General features: G+C 49.0%; 1 protein-coding gene across 1 annotated transcript; it reads right to left on the reverse strand.

The window, feature by feature from the left end:
* Positions 1-2,636: 2,636 nt before the first annotated feature.
* IRF4 (interferon regulatory factor 4) lies at positions 2,637-16,916 on the reverse strand. The gene is given in 12 exon segments (XM_080582758.1): positions 2,637-4,495; positions 6,317-6,429; positions 9,636-9,989; positions 11,315-11,422; positions 13,224-13,365; positions 13,929-14,017; positions 14,733-14,919; positions 15,210-15,440; positions 15,442-15,502; positions 16,712-16,755; positions 16,757-16,823; positions 16,825-16,916. Coding segments are annotated over 12 exon segments (1,617 nt in total). The 5' UTR covers positions 16,902-16,916; the 3' UTR covers positions 2,637-4,351.
* Positions 16,917-20,468: the final 3,552 nt, after the last annotated feature.

A 20,468-nucleotide genomic window follows, 5' to 3' on the forward strand; every position in this document is an offset into this window, starting at 1 on the left:
TCCCTCTGACTGATTCAGATTTAAACATCTGCTCTTCATGAAGAAAGTGAGACAGAGCAAGGCAGACATGATGAGGAGCTGATGAAATGCATTCGACGCACATGAAGATACACTCATTGCACTAACACTGATACAGCAGACAGATGTTGGTAAGTGTATTTCTGCTGCTAAGGTGCACGTACATGCTCTAAGCTCCTCACCACATTCATTTGCACATTGACAGGACGTGTTACTCTGAGAGGGATATGTGGAGATCCAATGATGCTACATGGACATCAATTCTGCCTGGCCAGGAACGAGATTAAAAGCCAGGGTGAACAGTCAGGCCAACCTGAGTCCACAAGTTTGTGGATTTCAGACCTTTCCAGAGTAAGAATGCAGAAGGCAGTCTTCAAAAGAAAACAAAGCAAGCCCAAGGGTCAAAGATGAAAACACTTCCCAGGACTAGGGAGAACACACATTATCTGTGGTTTGTGCAAAAGAAGTCACCTACATCTGTCTTTTCTTGGCTTGAGAGACAGAATTTGTGCATAAGGCCTGATCTGTTTGTTTTTTTGAAGGGAGCAAAAAATGATAGCCAAAGCCTGGAAGACTGCTTTCAGAAGAGTGACCAGTGTGCGGTCCCCACTCTGGCCTCAGCCTGTAACACTGTCACTGAAGTGGCAGGAGACTGCCAGCTGGCCTGCAGGGGCATGTGAGACAGCTGTGCTGCGCCAGCACTGCAGAAACAATAAAAATGCGTTTGCAAAATGTAGTCCTGCGTTTCATCTCCATTGTTTTCCAAGGCATGGATCTACTCACATCTAAAAGCTGAAAAGAAAAATCCAAAAAAAAAAAAAAATGGACAGAGCTCTACCCTTTCCTGACTATTTTGTTTTCATGATCCACCAACCCACGCAGGCCCAGATGGACTTCAGCTGTCAGGTCAAACTCTGCCAGTGCAGAGCAGAAAACCAAATCCAAGCCCAGAACCAAGGCATCTGACCTGTTTTTCAGCTCCTCTTTGAGCACAGGTGCTTGCTCTTGGTGACTCCCAAAATTTGTCCACCTGGACATCCTCTGCAGCCAGCCCCAAGTCACAGGGACCTCTCAACCTCAGAGCTGGCCAAACTCACATCCAAAGAACGAACCCTGAGAGTCCCGTGAGCCACAGCAGCCTCTGCATTCAGATAAAAATCATCCCAGCAATCTCTAAAATCATGCTGTCCCAATTCAAATGAATTTGATGTATAACTCTGCCTGGGAAAGGAGATACTATGATTGTTTCAAACTAGTCTACTCTGCCCACCCCCCCTTTTTTTTTTTTAAAGTACTCTTTAAAGTACTCTGTCTGCCTCTGCCTCTCTACTTGTATACACAGACAATGATCTGAGAGCATGCAAGAGAAAATGCTGCTTTTTCCTGAAAGCTCTCCGCGAAGGTGGTGTTTCCCCACCTCCACGCTGCTGACAAACGCTGATGTAAACAGCATGCATATGCCCGCCTGAAAGGCCACGGGGGTTTTCACGTGAATCCTGTGTTTTTTCCACAAAACCTGTTACGTTGTATTTCGGCTTAAAATATATCTCCTCCTTTCTGGTTAACCTACAATCCCGTTAAGGCTCACACAGTTTACAGTAGCAAGCAAAACCACTTAGCAGAACCAAGTTTTGGAGACATGTACTTCAGCTGCAGAACTCCGGCACGAAACTTTCACGACGCAGTTCCAACTGTGGCCGTATTAAAATAAGAAAAACCAATGCTGAGACAAATCACACACTGAAATTGTTTGAAAAACACCAGCTATGCCTTCGGTGTTGACAGGAGTAAAGCATGTCATTTATAACGCCACTGAAATCATAACAGGAAGGAAGTAGACCTCAGAAACTATAAACAGAAGTTAACAGAAGTAGGAAGTACTTCAAATGTTTTCACGTAGTGACTGTAGAAAGATACTAAAAGGAGAAAATGTTTTCAGGGTTTTTCTTGTTTGCTTTTTTTTTTTTTTCCACTTTACGTATCCATTAGTTATTTTGAAAAGATTGTTCCAAAAGTCAAGCACAGCTTTAAAGTAAGTCCACACATACAAAATAATCAACACTTTGATTTTTCTTCCATCCTCCCCTGTCCCAGCCCTCAGACCCTTTGCTTACTTACAGTAAGCCTTTTGCCTGGATCTAACCACTAAAACTAAGCGAGTTGTGCTTGGCTGGGAGCTAGACTGCATTCTTCTCCCTTCCTCTTCACAGCCGATTTTGAATTGTGCTTCTTCGAGGAAAATAATTAAAAGCTCGTTCCAAAGCCAGAAGTGATAATGCGCCTTGATACTCAGCGGCGGACTCCACATAAAGGGAAAGATGCTCTGCATCTTTCCACACAAATCTCATAAATTTTCATCAGAGCAGGTCAGGGTGCCAGGCTGAGCCCAGAGGCACGAGCCAAAGGGCACCCTCCATGCTCTTTTCTCACTTGCTGAGCTAGTATCACAGACATTTTCACAAGAAAAAAAAAAATCCTTACCTTTTGACCTTTCCCTGCCCTTTTAGCTTAAAACAGAGCTCCCCATTGGCTTAGCCAGCAGTGTTGCCCAGGTTAGCAGTGCAGTACTGAGCCCATTAGATTCGCCCCACTACTGAAAACAACACATACAAATCAAATTGGTAGGGAATAAGGACTTTATTCTAAGATGTGAGCTGAAGCAATGAGCATATGAAGCAACGACCACTAGAAAAAAGTGAAAAACACATCAAATATCGTATTGTACCAGTTCAGTTTGAACACAGAAGGCCCTTTCAGTAAAATGTATGCACAGGCAAAAAGCATATGCAGAAGCTCTGAAGGTCACCTAAAACAGTGCTTTTAATGTCTATGAAAGAGGTCTCCCCTACAAAAATCTTATAGCGAGGAAAACACTTCAGGTAACAAAGAACACAAAAGTAAAAATGATTGATTGGTTCTGCTTGGCACTGTGGAGCAGGAGGGGGATAATATATCCCAAAAGAGTATGCATCTCTAAGATGTATAAATTAGAAGTCCCTAGAAAACAAGTCTGCTGCCAGACCAAGTACCATTTTTTTCTTCCTCATTTAGAAATTCAAGTGAAGTATGTATGTTAATCACAGGGAGGTCATGTTCTGGAGCTGAAACCAGGGAGATCACGTAGTCTGATCTCCAGCATAATAGCGAGGAAGTTTCACTGCTATGCAGACCCAACAGACCCCTTCTCTTCATCTTTATAATGGCACCCTAGCATGAGAAGCTGCAAATTGCATGAAATGATACTTCTGTGAAGTTTTTGAAAATGAAAGTTAAAACAAGTATTTCCTTGACTGCCTTAATATGAGAGGCTAAGTTCTGCTCTGCTCGAACTCTCCCTCCGTATTCATTTCAGTACCAATGGAAGGAAGCTGTGAGTGCACACGAAGAGCAGAGTTTGGCTCGGTACAAGCCAGAAGTGGTGGCTACTTCAGCTTGGCTCCTGCACGTCACATTAACAAAGGCTAGCAGGACCACTTCTGTGCTCTTCTCAAAGTCTGCCAACTTAATTCTAATGCATATATATATATATATAATGCATAGTAGCTTACAATTATAAGAAAAAAATGTAATTTCTTTTCAAACCTGCTCTCCGTGACCCTAGAATTTTAGTGGTTAATTCACTAAATGCACAGGTAATGTAAGTTAAGTGGTCACTTCTCCAACACAGTACCATCAATTCATCACCTTAGGAACTGCTATTATGGGGCCTAATCCAATAACAACAGTGGCAGCAATAAAATTCATCGTAAGGAAAAATGTCAGTCAGGCATTAAAAAAATATGTCTCTGAAGATTTGCATTGTTTTTAAAAAATTCTACACAGGAATATAGGCGTCACACTTACCAGTCTAAATTTATAACCACTTACATTTATAGCTATTCTTGATAAACCATCTACGTTCGCTACCCACCTATAGTAGCTACAGTTTAAAACTGGGAACACCGCAAATTTATGTACCTTCCCTGAGATCAGTAATCCAAAATAAATAGCCCTGCAAATGTAACAGTGTAAACTCTGGATTTAAGTCTTCAGTAAGCATCAGTCCTCAAAACCCAAGGAGAACATTAAGCAAACGTAAACATAGCAATCATTTCGTCAGTTTTGAGTTATTCCCAGCAACAGTGGAATCTATGTGAGATGTAGCATCCAAACGTCGAAGACCCGTCATTTGTATCATACAATATAGTTGTCCCAGTTCACTTTCCTATCATTGAACCCTTGATTCCCCTGAACACATCCAGCTGTGATTTGGATCTCCAAATTGCTATCCAGATCTGCTCCTCCACTCTGCATAATCTTTACAGTGCCTTTAAAAACACTCATTCTGAGGATCTTATTCTTGAATAGAGGAATGGCGAATAGATCTGTGATAATCCTCTGGACTAGTCACAAGTTCTGGCAAATCATAGCCTCTCAGAAGATGTCCACTGTTTTGTTGAGCAAAGTAATACAGCTGCCTGGCAAACATTGGTTCAACCTTAAGAACAGACAAAATGTTAATCAGACACATGACAAAATTTCATCTTCCTCGCGTTAGTTATCTAAAGTGCTTTTAAATTAAAAAACAGGGCAGGACAAAACAGTTCTGCTTACCTGAATGGGAAAACAATTTCCCTGTTCCCACTAATCTCTCTTTTAAGACGGGGTTAGCCTGCTCTGATGACAAGTTCTGCTAATCGCACACACCCCTTACCTGCACACACACCTTACGGTGCACATTACCAGTGACACAAATGGAATTGCACCCATGGGTGTGAGCGATGCCTAGAGACCAGACATGTCTGTGGCCACTCATCTTTGTTTTCAAGAACTTTGAGGACTTAGACTGAAATGCTGGAGCCCTCAGGTGTGCTTAGGTATGTCACAAAATCACTGCCTTTTGAATTAGACTTCAATCTAACTGCAAGGTTACTCTTTTTTTTTTCCCCCTCAAGCTCTGTTGAGGAATCTATTCAGCCAGTGATCACCACCAGGAGGGATTTGTATGATTTAACACTGCCTTCACATCTGCCTGCTCAGAAACCACTATTCCCTCCAGGAGTTTGGGCACCAGCTGCAATATTTAACTTGCACACTAAGCACTAAAACCTGAATCTTACTCTCTGGGGCTGGACGGGTTGGAAGACTTTTCACCCCAGCCCTCTCCTCCCGGTCAGCCAGCTCCTCCACATCAGGACATGGGCACCATTCGGGTGGAAAAATACGCTTGCTGCGGGTCAGCCCAGCAGACAGGGACAGATCCGGCAGGGAGCCCCGCACTGGAGCATCTCCACAAGGTGAGACAGCCTGAGAAGCTGAGCAGGTTGAGGAACAACCGGTAATGGGAAAGCAAAGATCCTGGAAGGGCAGGGGATTCCCAGGGAAGTTGGTGGGGCAGGAGATGGAGGAGGGGCTGGGAAGAGGGAGCTAGGAAGCTGGAAAGCCAAAAAGGCAAAGAGTTTGAGGAGAAATGGGTATGGAGCACTACCCTCACCAGCTGTTGCATAGCTCAGGACAGGTCTGTGAGCTTTCCGCCTTCTGCTCCAAACAGCTACTACGCAGCAATGTGGCAGTACAAAAGCTGCACAGCTAAAAGGCCAGGTTTGTGACAAAAGCCTGACTAGGGACCCTTGCTACCCAGTGGCTTTTGAAAGGTTAAAACAGACACCATTTTTCTTCCCAAAGATGCAATAAGCTAAGCCCTACCTCTAGCGTGTGCACCATCATCTCTTTTGTGGTTTTATGGGCCAATACAGCCCATTTAGAAAGTACCTGGTCTCAGTCTCTATCATCACCCTCTCTCAGATAGCATCCTGAAACACTAGCTTTGAGTGTGTGCGAACTGTGGTCAGTCAGCTCAGGAGCTCGCCAGCTACCTCCATGCCGGAGCTGCACAGGCAGTCCCTGCACCACGCTCAACGCTGAGGTCTCTGAGATGGAGGCTGGGCCTCTGGAGCACCTGTAGGTGCAGCAGCTGTGAAAGCACCGTGTCCTGCACTGGCTTGGCAGCCCGAGGTGCTGCACCATGGGGCCAGCAATAACAGCCCTGCCCAGCTCTTCCAGGGTGTCCTTTAGGCCCTAAAGGGCTTTGAAAAGAGATCATGATGACCCTTAATGCTTTACAGAGGGGGAAATTGGGTGCTCTCACCCCTCTGGCCACCAGTCAGTCCTTGGCAGATGTGGGGACTCAACCCCAGTCTTGATGGTGCTGCATTGTCAAGAATTTATCACCTCCCTCAGAAGGCAGAAAAGCCTGTCTGGCAGATTCATATCCTCCAAGGAACACGTTTTGTTCAGCAAAGGCACAAGTCCTACTTACATGGGCTGTAATTAGTTTCCGCTGCCTCTGTGGATCTGGAAATTCCTCCCCAAAGCACAGAGCAACCTGGTATCTTGGCAGTGGACGTCCATGATGAGCAAAGGCTTGAAGCTCTGGGAAGAGAGAAAGGGCTATTAAGAAAGGCTTTGTGGATGGCTGAGCCCTGACCCTAGAGCACAGTGGGAGAAAGTGAAGTAACTCCAGGGGAGGATGAGAGAGGTCAGGAGAAAGACAAGAGGTAAGGAGAAGAAACTGAGTTTGAAGCCTTTCCTGCAGATCAGGAGAAGCTGGCTGTAACACTGCAATCATCCTGCTTGCCTTGCCTCATAACTCATTCCGTATGCACAAACCGGGATGTCTTCCAATGAATAATTTTATTTGGCCTCAGCAGCAGAACCTCCTGGAGCAGATGCCAGAGGTAGCCCGGACCCACTCAAGAGGACGTCCAACAGGAGCACTGAAACCAATGGCGTGGTAGAGCCAAAGTACTGCCAGGCACGAATTCAACCTCACCTAGACACCGACATGGAGCCACTGGCACCACAGTTCCTAGTGGACAGGGAGGCACAGGACCTTATTTAAGCCATGCATAAAGCCAGCAAAAGAGACTGTGTCTTCTGCGTGCCTGTACTCTCTTCACTAATCCACACCTTGTATAAAGGAAAAAGGTCAAATCCTATCATTACACCAACAGCCAAAGTGTTGCCACCAACAGATAGCTGGGGAGGTTTTTATAAGAGAAACCAAAATCACTGTGTTGTGTTTTAGAAACTGTATTTCCTTCCACAAAACAAAAAGTTGCATTGAATACAAAATCCTCCTTGAATCTGCTTTACGTGAATTATTTCTACATAGCTGATGATAAAGAGTTTGTTTTAATTTATAGCCCAGTTTATGCTTTCTGCAGAAAAGTTGCAAAGGCAATTAATATTGAAACCAGTGTCTTACAAAGAAGTACTCCCTGCTATATAGGGAAAGGAGTCTTCGAACCTGGCATGACAAGTGCATCATTTCCTTTAATACACACCTGCCATTTCTACTCTGACTGCAAGCTTTTCAGACCAAGGCATGAATTCAGCAGCTGCCACAACAGTGCCCCAGCCCTAGCTTGGGAATACTGGTCTTACTTGGAGGGTCAGCTACAGGAGTAAAATAATGGACAGTTCACTCAAAACACAGCAAAATCCCTGAAAATGTTGTGAACCTTCTGGCGGTACGTGAGGAGAGAACAGAGATTTTCCATGGGACCCCGCTTTCCACAGGACAGGGCAGGGTGATCCACCCATGGCCCATCCAACTCAATGCTGCTAATGGAGAGCTCCTCCCGTCTTTCTCTTCCCCCCACTTTACTCAGCCTCAGCAATCCCCCAAATCCTGGGAGTGCTACCCAGCAGTCCTTGGCATGGACCTGAAGAAGAAAATCCCTTCTTTCCCAGCAGCAGGATGATGGAGGTCAGCCTTGCACTTCTCCAAAGCCCTCCGCCCACTCTGTCTGCCTTTCCATGTCCAGGTGCCTCCCCGTGCTGCAATCCCACCACGCTTCCCAGACCACCCCTCAGTCCTGTTGCTCCAGCTCCAGCTTCTTGACTTTCTGGCCCTCCTTCAGCCCTCCTTCAGCTGCTATCACCATGCTCCCAAATCTACTTTCTTCATCCTCCCACTCTTCCCCCTGCCCTGGTCCACTGCATTTATCACGCACTGCTCTCCAGAGACCATCCACCTGTTTTCCGGGTTACTGCCATGGCAGGCCTCTCACCACAGGCCTCAACGGTCTGGAGCAGTTGAGTTGAGTTGGTCTGGAGGACTGCAGGGCACAGCTCCTCAGCAAGGCCCTAAGAGCTGTGGTCCACAGCAGCTCTGCTTCTGCCCTTTTCTCTGCTGCCCAGTACTACCTCTCCTGGTAGTAGCCTCCTGTGTCTCTTCCCAAGGAAGGACCAATTTCCTAACGAGGGAAAGCCCAAGCCTGTAGTCTGGGACCTCAGTAACTTCAACTGACTTGCAGATGGGATATGCCCATGACAAGTCACTTACAAACCTAGCTGAGCATCAACGCATGCAAAACCTCACTTTGCACACACCGCAGACTATGGCTACAACCACGTGCTTGGGTTTGCACAGGCACTGGTGCATAAGTAATTTAGGAGGGGGAAAAATACCTATTTTTTAAGCTTATCTTTGGGGTTAGGCTTCTAAAAAGAGATGTACTGTCAACCGTCTGGACGAACCCAGAGTACATCTGAAAAAACATCTGAGAAAAGGGAAAGGGATTTCCAAAACCATCATCACAGGCAGAATTATGTGTCTTTAAATTAGCATGTGATTGAAGTTCAGGCCAATACCCTGACCTCAAATTCCCCTTTCTAACTGTCAATTTTCATATCCATATGAGATTTCTCTCTTTATACACATTTCCTGCTTGGCCATTTTGCTAGGATGATGCCTCAACCCTGGAATATAAAGTGTGCAAAAGCTGATGCTTTGGGTTTGTTGTTTGTGGGTGTTTTTTTTTGTTTTGTTTTGTTTTGTTTGGAAGGCATTTTTCCTCTAAGAGCCTCCTGCCAGTGCAGATGCCCTGTTCCAATGGGCAGCCACGCAGTTCACCTGCAGCCAGGCCACACATCTCCAACAAGGAGCCATGTGCACTCCTGCTGCCCAAGTTGCCCTCTGATGTCCAGGCAACACCTGGCTCCCACCGGTTTCTCTGGGTGGGGAAACTGCCCAGGAGTTCTCAAAGTGGGACAGAGGCTTTGAGGGCTGCAAGGAGAAAGGACAGTCCCGACCCGTGCTGTTGCTCCCCCTGTACTGCTGCTCACAAGTGCCCTGAGCAAAGCGAGACCTTACAGAGCAATGGAGAGAGTGCAAGTGGCACAGGACCCAGACAGAAAAGGCAGCTTTCAGGTGAAATCCATGTCAGTGTTTGAATATCCTGCGCCAGATTTCAGGCTTGCTCTGGGTCAGGTTGAGAGCAGCATGACTGCAGATCCCAGAGCTACCCAGAACTTACAGGAGCAGATCCAAGGCCAGGATGCGCTTTCCTCTGCCACCCAGCATTTGGAAAGACATTTGCATTTGTTAGGTTCCTCCTCACACTTCATGAAGGGATGTGGGGTTTTGGGGGTCACTCCTGCCTGTTTGTGCAGGGGCACTGCATGTGCATGGAGAGCAGAATAGTTCAGAAGACAACTGCTCCTTGGCTACAACAGCTTAAGTAGCAGTGTGGGTTAATTCCTAACATAAAAAGAGCACTCCCATACAGCTGACAGGGAGAGTGAGTGGGTGACCTCTCCAGAAATGATACCAAAGCCACAGAGGGAATTACCTGCTAGAAACTGCTGAGTATCAAAGAGCTTGCATGTTTGATCCCGCTCCAGCTTGTTGGGTCGGTCACTGCAGAGCGCCAGAGGCCCGTCCCAGTAGATCCTGCTTTGGCAAAGTCTCTTAGCGTAGAGGCCATCAGGTGCCATCCACAGTATTACTCCCCGCTCCAAGTGGCTCAGTAGCTTTTCTATGTTCTTCCTCTGGCCGTTATCCTCTGGATAGGGGAAGATAACTTGCTCCAGGCTGCTGACCTCATAACTTTGGCCCTGGGATATCCTACAGCCTTCAGGACTAGAAGTTGTCACCTCCTTTACCAGTATTTCACGGTAATATAAGCAGATGTGGAGTCGACAATCTACAGGAAGAAAAATAAAGAGTCACCATGATACATTTGTATGAATGTCTTACGTTTCAAATTTGCGTTAAGGCCAAGAGACATATTTGCATGAGACTTCTGTACTTCTGTAACTACAGACAGTCACCACCACCCAAAAGACATGCTCGCATTAGCAAAAATCATCTGAAGAATAAAAATACTAAAGTATCTGGGGCATGTTAACATTAATGCCCTCTCATTTTATTAAGCAGGGCTACTGGTATGGGAATTCAGGAGGAATTAATGTCCAGCAAACTTCTCATTCCCATTTAACAGGAAAAGTTCGCATGAGAAAAGTTGTTGTTTGTCACATTTTCCAGGCTCACATCACAATTAAACCCACTGGCTCTGTACACTTCCTCAGATTTAATCAGGAAGTAGCTGCGTTTCTCCCCAGATTTTGCATAAAAGAGGCTCCTGCACAGGGGACCTGCAAACTTGCACTTGGCTGCCTGAAGAGAAGCAGCTGCTGGCTTCAGCTCCAGCATGGCTGTACCTGAAATCCCAAACCTTACTTTCAGATGGCCATTCGGTCAGCTTGGCTGATTGCTAAGCGCTCACACAGCACTGAATGTATGTGTATATATATGTGTATGAATGTATGCGTATATATGCCTACGTATACACACATGCATATATATATATACACACAAACACACACACATACAGACCCTGATTCAGAAGAATCAAGAAACATGCCAGGCGTCATGTTGCAGGCTTACCCACTATTTCTGTGAAAAGCACATTCCTGCATCTTTTCCCAGAGTTATTCAGAAAGTCCCCTGGCATTTGGATGTCTGCATACCTGGCTGAGACAACTCCCTTCTTCTTTCCCAAAGGCCTTTATTTACCACGAATAATAAGACAGAGTAAAGCCTTGCAGCATCAGCAGGAGCACAGCAAGGTGCCCAGAAAATGCCAGTCTCTGTGGAGTTCCTCCCTGATAAAAACCGAGCTAATCATTCCTGACCCTCAACATTTCCAAACTCCTCTGGGGAAGCCTTACTTGGCAGCTCACTGACACAACCCAGCACTAACACCGTGAGCCAGGGAAGCCCTTCCATCAGCCCTAACCACCGCCCCGGATACCTTGGAGCTCAGGCTACAAGTGTTTCAACATCCTGGCAAATAAGAGGCTTAAGCCCACACACCGAATTACCAAATTCATTCACTGAAAAGGGTGTTTTATTGTGTTTTTTTTGTTTTTATTTATTTATTTATTTATTTCATCAGTGCCAGGGCGAGTCAGGAGCGGGACCCCCTTGTCAGGCTCCCCATAAGCCCCAGGGGGTTGCAGACCTTACCTGACAGGGCGAGGGCTTCACCAGACCTTATGCTTGGCTCAATCGGGATGCCAGGAGTCTGGGACTCGGGAGGGGCACAAGCATAAAAGGTTCCTGTCACCTGACAACCTGTTTCACAAACAAAAGTCAGTGACAGCTACCTAAATCCTAAAAGAAAAGCTTGGGCAGAGGTCACAGCTTTGCAAAAGTGCGTTTTTTTCTGGGCCCCACCAGGAACTCTCTCTCTTCCCCCTCCTTCTTAAAACAGTTTTATTTCCCATTTTTTGAATATGCCAACTCTACAAATCTCTTGAGATGTTATCTGGACTATAATTCTATTTGGGTCCCTGAGAAATACTCCCTTAGTATAGCAGCATAGCGGTACTACCCTTTTTATTTTTTCCTTTCCTAACAAGAATCTATTATTCTGTTATGGAAATAACTTGTATTATTAACTAGACCACAGTGCTCTTAAAAGTTGCTGGCATAAAACAATCCATTCAGTCTAAGGAATTTTATTAGAGACAGGTATAACAATAAAGCTGGAATTAGCACTGTTGTAAAAGTTGGGAAAGAAAATTGTGCAGGAGGAGATTATTGGAATTTTATGACCAGGACTACTAGTAGTCCGAGAGGTGCCTTTCAGTGCATGGATTATCACACGGGCAATTGATGTTTTCCTCTGTTTCTTAATGTCAGTAGAAGTCTCTGGAGGATGATGCAAGTGCCTTGCAGACAAGCACGCACTACCCTTCCCCATGGCAGAACCCACCACGATCAGGAGCTGGAGCGCTGCAGATACAAAACACCCGCATCTCCTGACAAGCCTTGGAGCCCAATGACAAACCCAGCACCAGCCACTAACCACTGCCTCCAAAAACAGCAAAGTGGCCAAGCGTGTGCTGAACAGCTGCAGGGGATGTACTTTAGGGCACTGTTTATTCTGCTTGATAGGTCTATTATTATTAGCAAATAGCTCAACTAAAAGCAAATGATTCCGCTTAATAATTCTAACACTAGCAGCAAAAGCTGCAGTGCACTGAGCGGTTACTGTTTAGCAGACGCAGAGAATAAGAAGTTTATTTCTCTGCACAAAAGCCTCCAGAGAACTGTCCCCTGATAGTTTAGTATCTGCTCCCAGAAGTCCCTCCTCAGTTCCCATCCCTGTCCGCCCTTCTGAGCCATCTCCTCCTCCTCATCAAGCAAACGCCCATCTACCCAGGTGAGCTGTCCTGCAAGTACCAATGAGACACAGCTCCCTTTCTCCTGTGTTTTATCCCCTGCAGACTTTAGCGTTGCCAATTTTGACTATTCAGGATTCTTCCTAAGGATGCAGAGCTTGGAAAGCTACGATTATGCTGGGCTCTAATCCTGTAAGATCTTTGGGGAAGGGAACGTCCCTTTACTCTGTTTCTGCTGTGCCAGCCCCAAGAGATACTCAATCCATGACAAGTTGTCCCATCGCCACAGTACTAAAAAGAAGCCATAATTTCAGCTTCCCTCTTGGGAGAATAATACCGTTCTAATCCACAGGGCTAAAGGGAAAAACCTCACAAATGTGTGCCTCGAAAGGCCCGAAATCGGAAAGCAAAGCTGAAGAACACAAGCTCCCATCTGGGGAGCTTGGGGGGCTGGTTCCCTCCTTACTGCTCAGGGCTTTCAAAACAGCTCGGGACTTTTGGGGGCTGCCTTCTGAGCATCAGCTCAGAGGACTGTGCAGCCCCCACACAGCTTCTACACCAGCAGCGAATGCAAGGGGCAGGGCAAAGGTGGGTGAGGGTCCCCCCGAAGGAAGCCCCGCACTCCTGGATGGGCGCGTCTGTTAACGCCACTGAAAGCCGTGAATGGGAAACACGAACCCTGCAGTTCTTCTGGGTGGCCGTACATCCTCCCTTTCAGCCATCAGCACTAAGTGGGATCGATGTCTTACCATTTTCACAGCCGGGCGCCTGCCAGTGATGACCGCGAGCTGTGAAGGGGACGCTGGCGCACTGGTAGGGGATATCGGGGTGCGGCTGCTCCGGGGCGAATTCTCTCCAGTTGCGCTCATGGGGCACCATGTAGTTCGGTACCTATTCAATTTAACGAGATACTCTTTTACCCGGCAGCTGTCTAAAGCGATGCTGTGTGTTGCATCAGCTTTCACAGCTCGGCTCCCTGGCATTATTTGCCCTGCCAAAGCTCGCGGAGGTCTGAGCATTGCACAGGCTACATGAATGGCATTTCGCCACCACCACCAATGAGGCTTTCAAATGAACTTCTCACCACTGGTGTAAATAACAAGCCGGGTGGAATAACAAAAGGCAGTCAAAGCATTGCTGGTAAATGTCTGCTTGGAACAGCGATGCTTCATCGGGTGCTTACATTCTGGCTCCAAGAGGTTGGCAGTACACTAATATCTATCGCTGAACAGAAAAGAGCTATTACTCAGGGATAAACACCAAAGGAAATCGACTGCCCTGTGGCCTCATATGACATTAGGAAAGTTGCTTCTCAATTTCTCAGTTTTCATAATAAAGTTTTCTTTTTCTCAGAGAGAACTCAAGAGAGCCACGCCAGCAAAGAAAGACATACTGCAGACACAAAAACGATGCTGCCCAATTTCCCAGCACCAAACGCACAACGAATGTCATACCTGGGATGGTAGTGAAGTGTAAGGAGATGTTATTGGGAAGGGATGGTTCATCATTAATGGTTGCTCCTCCATGCTGATCTGTTTTGCACCTATGTTCAGCAGAGGGAAAGAAAATAAAGAATATCAACCACATCTGAAGGAAATCTGAGAACGGCACACTGAGGACAAGTCCATGCAACCTGCCTTTGATCAAACAGAGGACCAAAACGCGCTCCAGTGCCCGCTGGAGGAAGGATTCCCAGTCCTCCCTCACAGGCAGCTCCAGCCATCAGCCTGTCCCGCGGGGCTCCCCAGTGCTGCACCCCAAAAGCGCTGCCCAGAACCCCAAAACCACGATACCCTCACCACGACACCCTCCAGCGCCCTGCCAAACCTCTGCCTCCTCTGAGCCCTGCCTAGCACCGAGGGCTTCTGCCTGGAGCTGCAGGCTGGGCATCCCTGGCCCCCCGCAGCTACCAAATGCCTGGCTCAAAACACTTCTGCTCCTCCCTGTATTTAAAGTCTACATCCAGCTGGCTGGTTTTTGGTTGCTGATTTTTATTTTTTTTTTCCACGTGCAGGGAGCCCGTCTGCACCTTCTGCAAGGGCTCCCCTGCCGTCCTCTGACTCAGGTGCCAGCAGTCCCCCCGCAGAGCGAGCCCCCAGCTTGAGTTGTCAGAGTAAGATGTACCTGAGCCCTGCACTTGGGCTCCTACACTTAAAAAGACTGCGTGGCCATTCCAGACAAGCACACCTCAGTCCTCATGTGCTTACAATAAGACAGATCTTCACACTCTGTTACACCGGGAATTTGAGATGTTTTACCTTTTTTAGCTCCTTCTGGTACTATTCTGTACACTTTATAGGGATCTGAGATGTCCAGCTGGCTTCTCTCCACCAGCTCTTCAAAGTCATTACTCTTGTTCAACGCACACCTTAATCTTGTCTTCCAGGTAGGAGGATCTGGTTTATCAATGCCCTCTCTGAACTTTCCTTTAAAAAGAGCCCAAGCCTGGAAACATTTCAGGTAATCAAAGGAGCAAAGAAAAAAAAAAAAAGAGAGAAAGAAAGAAAGAAAAAAAGCAAAAGAATCAACTACAAGTTACAAAGTTCACAACGCTTACAACAGCATATATATCTGTGCTTATATGTGCAAGAATTTACTCCCTACAGGTTTAGGCTGAGAAAAAAAAGCAGCATGGCAAGTTAAAACAGTGCCCGGCACGGACGTGGAGGCAAACGATGTGCTGCCGCCCCACTTAGCTCTGACACGGGGAAGGGGGAAAGGGCGGGCAGCCCTACCTTGAAGAGAGCAGCATCCTCCTCGCGGTTGTAGTCCTGCTTGCCGGCGTGCTTCCAGGGGATGCGGAAGATGCTCTTCTCGTCGTTCTCCCACACCAGCCCCGGGTACTTGCCGCTATCTATCTGGTCGATCAGCCACTGGCGGAGTTTCCCGTTGCCGCAGCTCACCGAGTTCATCCCGCACTCGCCCGGCTCCAAGTTCATGCCACTCACGTCGGCGGTCGGGTGGGGGGGTTTTGGGGTGCGTCACGGAGCCCACCGCACTGCGCACCCAAGCACCAGCTCTCGGGGGGCTGCGGAGGAGGGCGAGAGGGACAGGACGGGGAGAGGGAAACCCACGGGTCAGACGCAGCGTGCAAACGGGACAGAGCCCCTCGCATATCTCCCCAGGCACCACTGCAGGCTTTGGCAGGCTCCCCCCCAACCCCGTGCTGTTTTTGCATGAGCATACGCGGGCGGCTGAAATCCTCAGTGCAAATGACTTCAGGTACAAACCCCCTGTCCGGCTCTGAGTTCCACCACGTTTTTATTTTTTAACCAAAAAAAAAATAAATCATAAAAGTGCGTTTGCACACGACAGAGCACGTATGTAATGGCAGACACATGCACACAAACTGGAGGGCTTCGCATGCACTCGTGATTTACGCGGCGCTTCGCCGTAACATCAAAGTAGCTCGCTTAAGCAGGGCACATCTGAACGCATGATGTCCCATGCATACCTCCCCTCCAACTGCTCCCAACACGCGTGCATAACAGCATTCAAATCTACACTTTGCAAGCCCCGAAAAGTGGGAAGACCCCGGCCGGTGGCCGGGCTCCCGGCGTCCCACCGCGGGCAGCCCCAGAGGTGCCCGCACTCGCCCCGCAGCGCGGCCGTGGGCTCCTGAGGTGAGGAGACCACCAGCACCAGGGGGCCAGGCACAAACTTTGTCCCCTCGACTTAAAAAGGCGGTCGTGTGCCCACAAGCTTGCCGTGGGTCACTGCCTTACAGCTACGGCCAGCATGTGCGGGCTGGCGGCGGCCCCGCATCCCTCACACCCCTCCTCAGGTGGCAGCATCCCGCGGGCACCCAGCGCGGTCCCCGAGGCTGCGGCTCCCCAAAGCGTGACCGCAGGAGCCAGGGCAAAGCCCCCCGAAAGTGCTCATCCCCCCGGCACTGCCAGGGCACGGAGCCCACCCTTTCACCCCGAGCAGCAAAGAGCTCGGTGCACAAAACACCTCGGGAGCACAAAACGGGACGGGTATTAATTTTCTTTAAATTATAAAGAAAAGAAAAAAAAAAGAAGAGAAAAAAAAATAGACGTTTTTTAGAAGGAAATCGCGGTGCCACCAGCACCAGGGGAGAGGGCGGCTCACGGCGCGGTGCCAGCAGCGCCCACCCGCCGGGGCGCACCGGCAGCCCCGGGGCAGGGGTCCGGGGGTCCGGGGGTGGCAGTAGGGGACCGGGGGTGGCAGTGGGGGACCGGGGGGGACCCGGGGGGCCGGGGTGGCCGCCGCTTACCTCTGTGGCGGCGCTGGGAGCGGGCTGGGGCCGGCGGCTGCCGAAGACGGGGCGCAGCGCGACTGGGCCGGCGGCCCCGGGAAGTTTCTTTATATGATGGAGGGCCCCGGGCCGGGCGGGGGGGAGGCGGGCCCCGGCCCGGAGGTGGAGCCGGCGGAGGGGAGCGGGGACTTTGCGAGCTGGAAAACATCTGAGGCAGTGACACATGCCCATTGCTGGTAAACACCAGCCGCGGGGAGGGCGGGGGGGGGCCGCGGCCCGGCGCCCTCGGGGCGTCCGCGCGTGTTTTTTTTTGTTTTTTTTTTTTTTTCTTTCAATCTGTGCAGACAGACACACGCGCGGCCAGAAATAGCACGGGGAAACTCCTACCTGTGAGAGCCGGCCGGGTTTTACTGTAAGAGAGCCGGCTTGCTACACCCACCAGAAACGGCCCAGACGGCGCCGGCAGGGGCGGCCAACGAGGAGCCCCCCGCAGCCACCGCCCCGGGGCTCGCAGGGCGACAAGCGGGGGCCAGGGGCCGCCCTCCACGGCCGGAGGGGTTTTCTCCCTTAGGACAGCTCATCCCGGCTGTCTGCAGCCCCGGGGGGCCGCTGCCCCCCCACCCCGCCCCATGCTCTTCTCCAACAGCCCCCATGCGCGAAGCCGGGGGTACAAAAGCCGGGGGTCCGGGCTGGCCCAAAAATCTTTCTTAGCGCCTTTCAGGTTTCTAACACGTGTCCCATGCCGCGACGCTTTCGTGTTGTTGTTCTGTTTTAACGTTTCCAACACATCCACATCCTTTCTGCCGTAACGTGTCAGATCGAAAAACCAGTCATCGCGCCCTGTGCTGGCAGGCCGCCGGCGCGGAGGGTACCCGCAGGGTTTAGGATATTAATTGCAAATCTTCAACGCCATCTTCTGAAATTTAAATGTAATTATCGCCACGTTTTGAGGGGGAAGTGAGAAGCGCAGCCATTTTTAGGTATTGGGTTTATGACACGCCATCCTCTAGAAAAAGAATTGGCAGAGCCCACCAGAAATCTTTTCAGTCACGAGTTAAGGCACCGTTAAAAGAGTAGGACATGTCTCTGAGATTGCAGGTGACAGCCACCTTAAATCAAGATGAGCAACCACAGCTCTACCAGAAGGCATCGGAAAGGCTTCCCAAAAATCCACGGTGCGATTCCCAGAGGCGGGTCTGGTGGTACTGGGTGGTACTCAGGGCACCGACTGTAGTCTCACCAAGCCCAAAAACATCTCGACACACATCTCTGTAAAATGAAGATTTCTACTACCTTATCTTTTTTTGCAGTTTTTAAGACAGCAAATTCTGAAGCAGCGTGAAACATGCAGATTTGAGCTGTGTTAGATCCAAGCCTTCAGGATAAAATAACGTCTTTCTCAAAATCTGGGGAATACCTTGAAAAAATAGTTGTTCTTGTCCAATGCAGCTCTTGGTAGAGAGTTAGGTGAGTTACACATTAAGAAATCTTTAAGAGAAGACAAAGCCAATCATAAACTTTTTAAAAAGAAAAAAAAAAAAAAGATACTACATACTTGGGAAATTCTCTGGCTGGGTGGGTGGTTGCTGTCTTTGTACATAAAGAATTCTGTCAGAAAACTATCTGCAGTTGCCCAAATCTTTGAGTGGATGCTTAAAGCCAGACTCCCAAGTGCACACTTGGCCTTTGCAAGTAAGTCTTCGCGTGAGTAAGACATGATAATGTCATTCGTTCTGCTGACTTCGTTGCTCAGGGTTTCTGGACATCAGCCATTTCCATTTAGATGGAAAAATAAAAGTTAAAAAAAAAATTAGGACCACCATTTCAGTCTGCAAAGTAGAAAATTCTGATCAATAACGCAACTGTGTTATCTGCATCAAATGCTGCAGCAGCGCGCCAGTAGACTTTCGTAGTGTCCTTTTTGCATATGTTGAGACAATTACTCCCTAACTGCTCTTGCTCCTGATCTGAACACTTACAGCACCTCACAGCCTCTTCGTCTTTTCTAGTGATTTCCACACCACTGCAAGCACCTAACTCTTCAAACTTTGCCCAAAAGCCCCACTGTCTACATGGAAGTTTTCTGTGTCAATGACTGAATTGAAGTCCTCTTGTGAAACGCTCTTGCTGCTGTTTAACCACTGCGTTCGCCACCAGGCCCCCTGTTATTCACACTCTGAAGGTCACACTGACTAAAGGCATGCCAGGAAAAGTGACTGTTTCTTCTCAACAGTCACTCAATGCATAGAAAGCCGGCTTCTGCTTTCACCAAAAACCTCTGAAGTTCCAGCTGACTCACGTGGGAATTGCACCCGAGGCAGAACGACGAGCCAGGAGGCACAGGCTCAGGGCAGCCGCTGGGAGCTGTGCGAGGCGGGTCCCCTAGGAAGGGTGGAGTGCTGGGCCCGAAGGCTCGCGTGTGACACTGGAGCTGGCTCCTCACGCTGCCTAGGCAATCCTACAGAAAGGTTTCCTTGCTGCTTTCCTGGGGCAAGGCTGGTCTATCTCCTGCAGAGGTGCGTGGTGAGCCCCATGCACGAGCCAGAAGGACCCGTCGGAGCTATGCCAGCGGCACTATGCCACATAGCAGGGGCCCTTTGAGGACTGCTGCTCATTCAGGGGCTCTCCCCACGCTGGCGACCGTGAAATCCCCTGGGTGCAGAAGAGGAACCTGCCTGGGGGGCGCAGGCTGAGCTCACCCTGGTGTTGCTCCTGCCGGGCTGAGAGGGCCGCGCCAGCTGCATGGCGCGTCCTGTGGTACCGGTGCGAATGTGCCTGTGGTGGTGGGGCCCACGGCCTGGTTCCCAGACTTGGGAATCACCTTCTGGCCTTGGATGAAGGCAACAGGCACCCAATCCATGCTGTCAGCCAGGAAGCTCTCCCTGCTTTCCTTCCTGCCTCGATGCTTGTGGCCCTGCACATCCTCCAAGCCATGCTTGTGCACATCTCCCTTGGCCCAGGAAGCAGGAGGGAACACGGGGCTCTCTGTTGCTCTGCCACCCAGCATCAGGGCTACCCCAGTGGGAACAGACACGGCCACACAGAGCTTCAGGGGTCTCCAGGAGCCCAGCAATGCTGGTACTGAAGCCCTCGACAAACGACATCAGCAAACTCATTTTTCAGAAGTGGATTAAGGCCCTAAATGTGGGTGTGAAAAGCCCACCTGTCTACGTCTTTACCTGCTCCAAGATCCCTTTCCTGAGACAGGGGGGTTTGAAGGGCTTAATGCCTCGTTATTGGCACCAGTTTCCACTGGGTGTCTCCTTCCTACAGAAGTCCCCACAAACCCCCATTTCTGCATCTGAGAGATGATGCCCTGAGCTGCCCAAAGCAGTGGCAGAATTCAGACATGAAGTAACAGCACCCCTAAAGTCTGACCACCCCGCACTTCAGTCGATGGCTGAGTTAACTCGTCATGAGAAGAAAGATCTCCATGGAAGGCATCGAGAGAAGCCAAAGACATGGTGGACATCTGGAGCAGGTTCCCAATTGCTTCGACCGACTCCAGAAAAGCACCTGCTCTGGAAGCAGTCTGGCAACAGTCACCACAGGTGATTTTAAGCATCCTCTGTTGTGGTGACTTCTTGTGTCATAGGCACTCCCCTCTCGTTTCAGGATGATATCTGCAGTTCCCCCATTTAAAATAGTGACTTCTAGAACAGTGTTAGTCTATCACGTATCATCCTCCATATTACTAATTAAACAGTCACGTTAGATCATCAGAAACAAAGCAAAGCAGCCAGCACCGCTATGTCTCTGTACTTTTAAACAGAAA

The sequence above is a fragment of the Anser brachyrhynchus genome, assembly GCF_964034855.1.
Source record: "Anser brachyrhynchus genome assembly, chromosome: 2".
In the NCBI taxonomy this organism is placed as follows: domain Eukaryota; kingdom Metazoa; phylum Chordata; class Aves; order Anseriformes; family Anatidae; genus Anser; species Anser brachyrhynchus.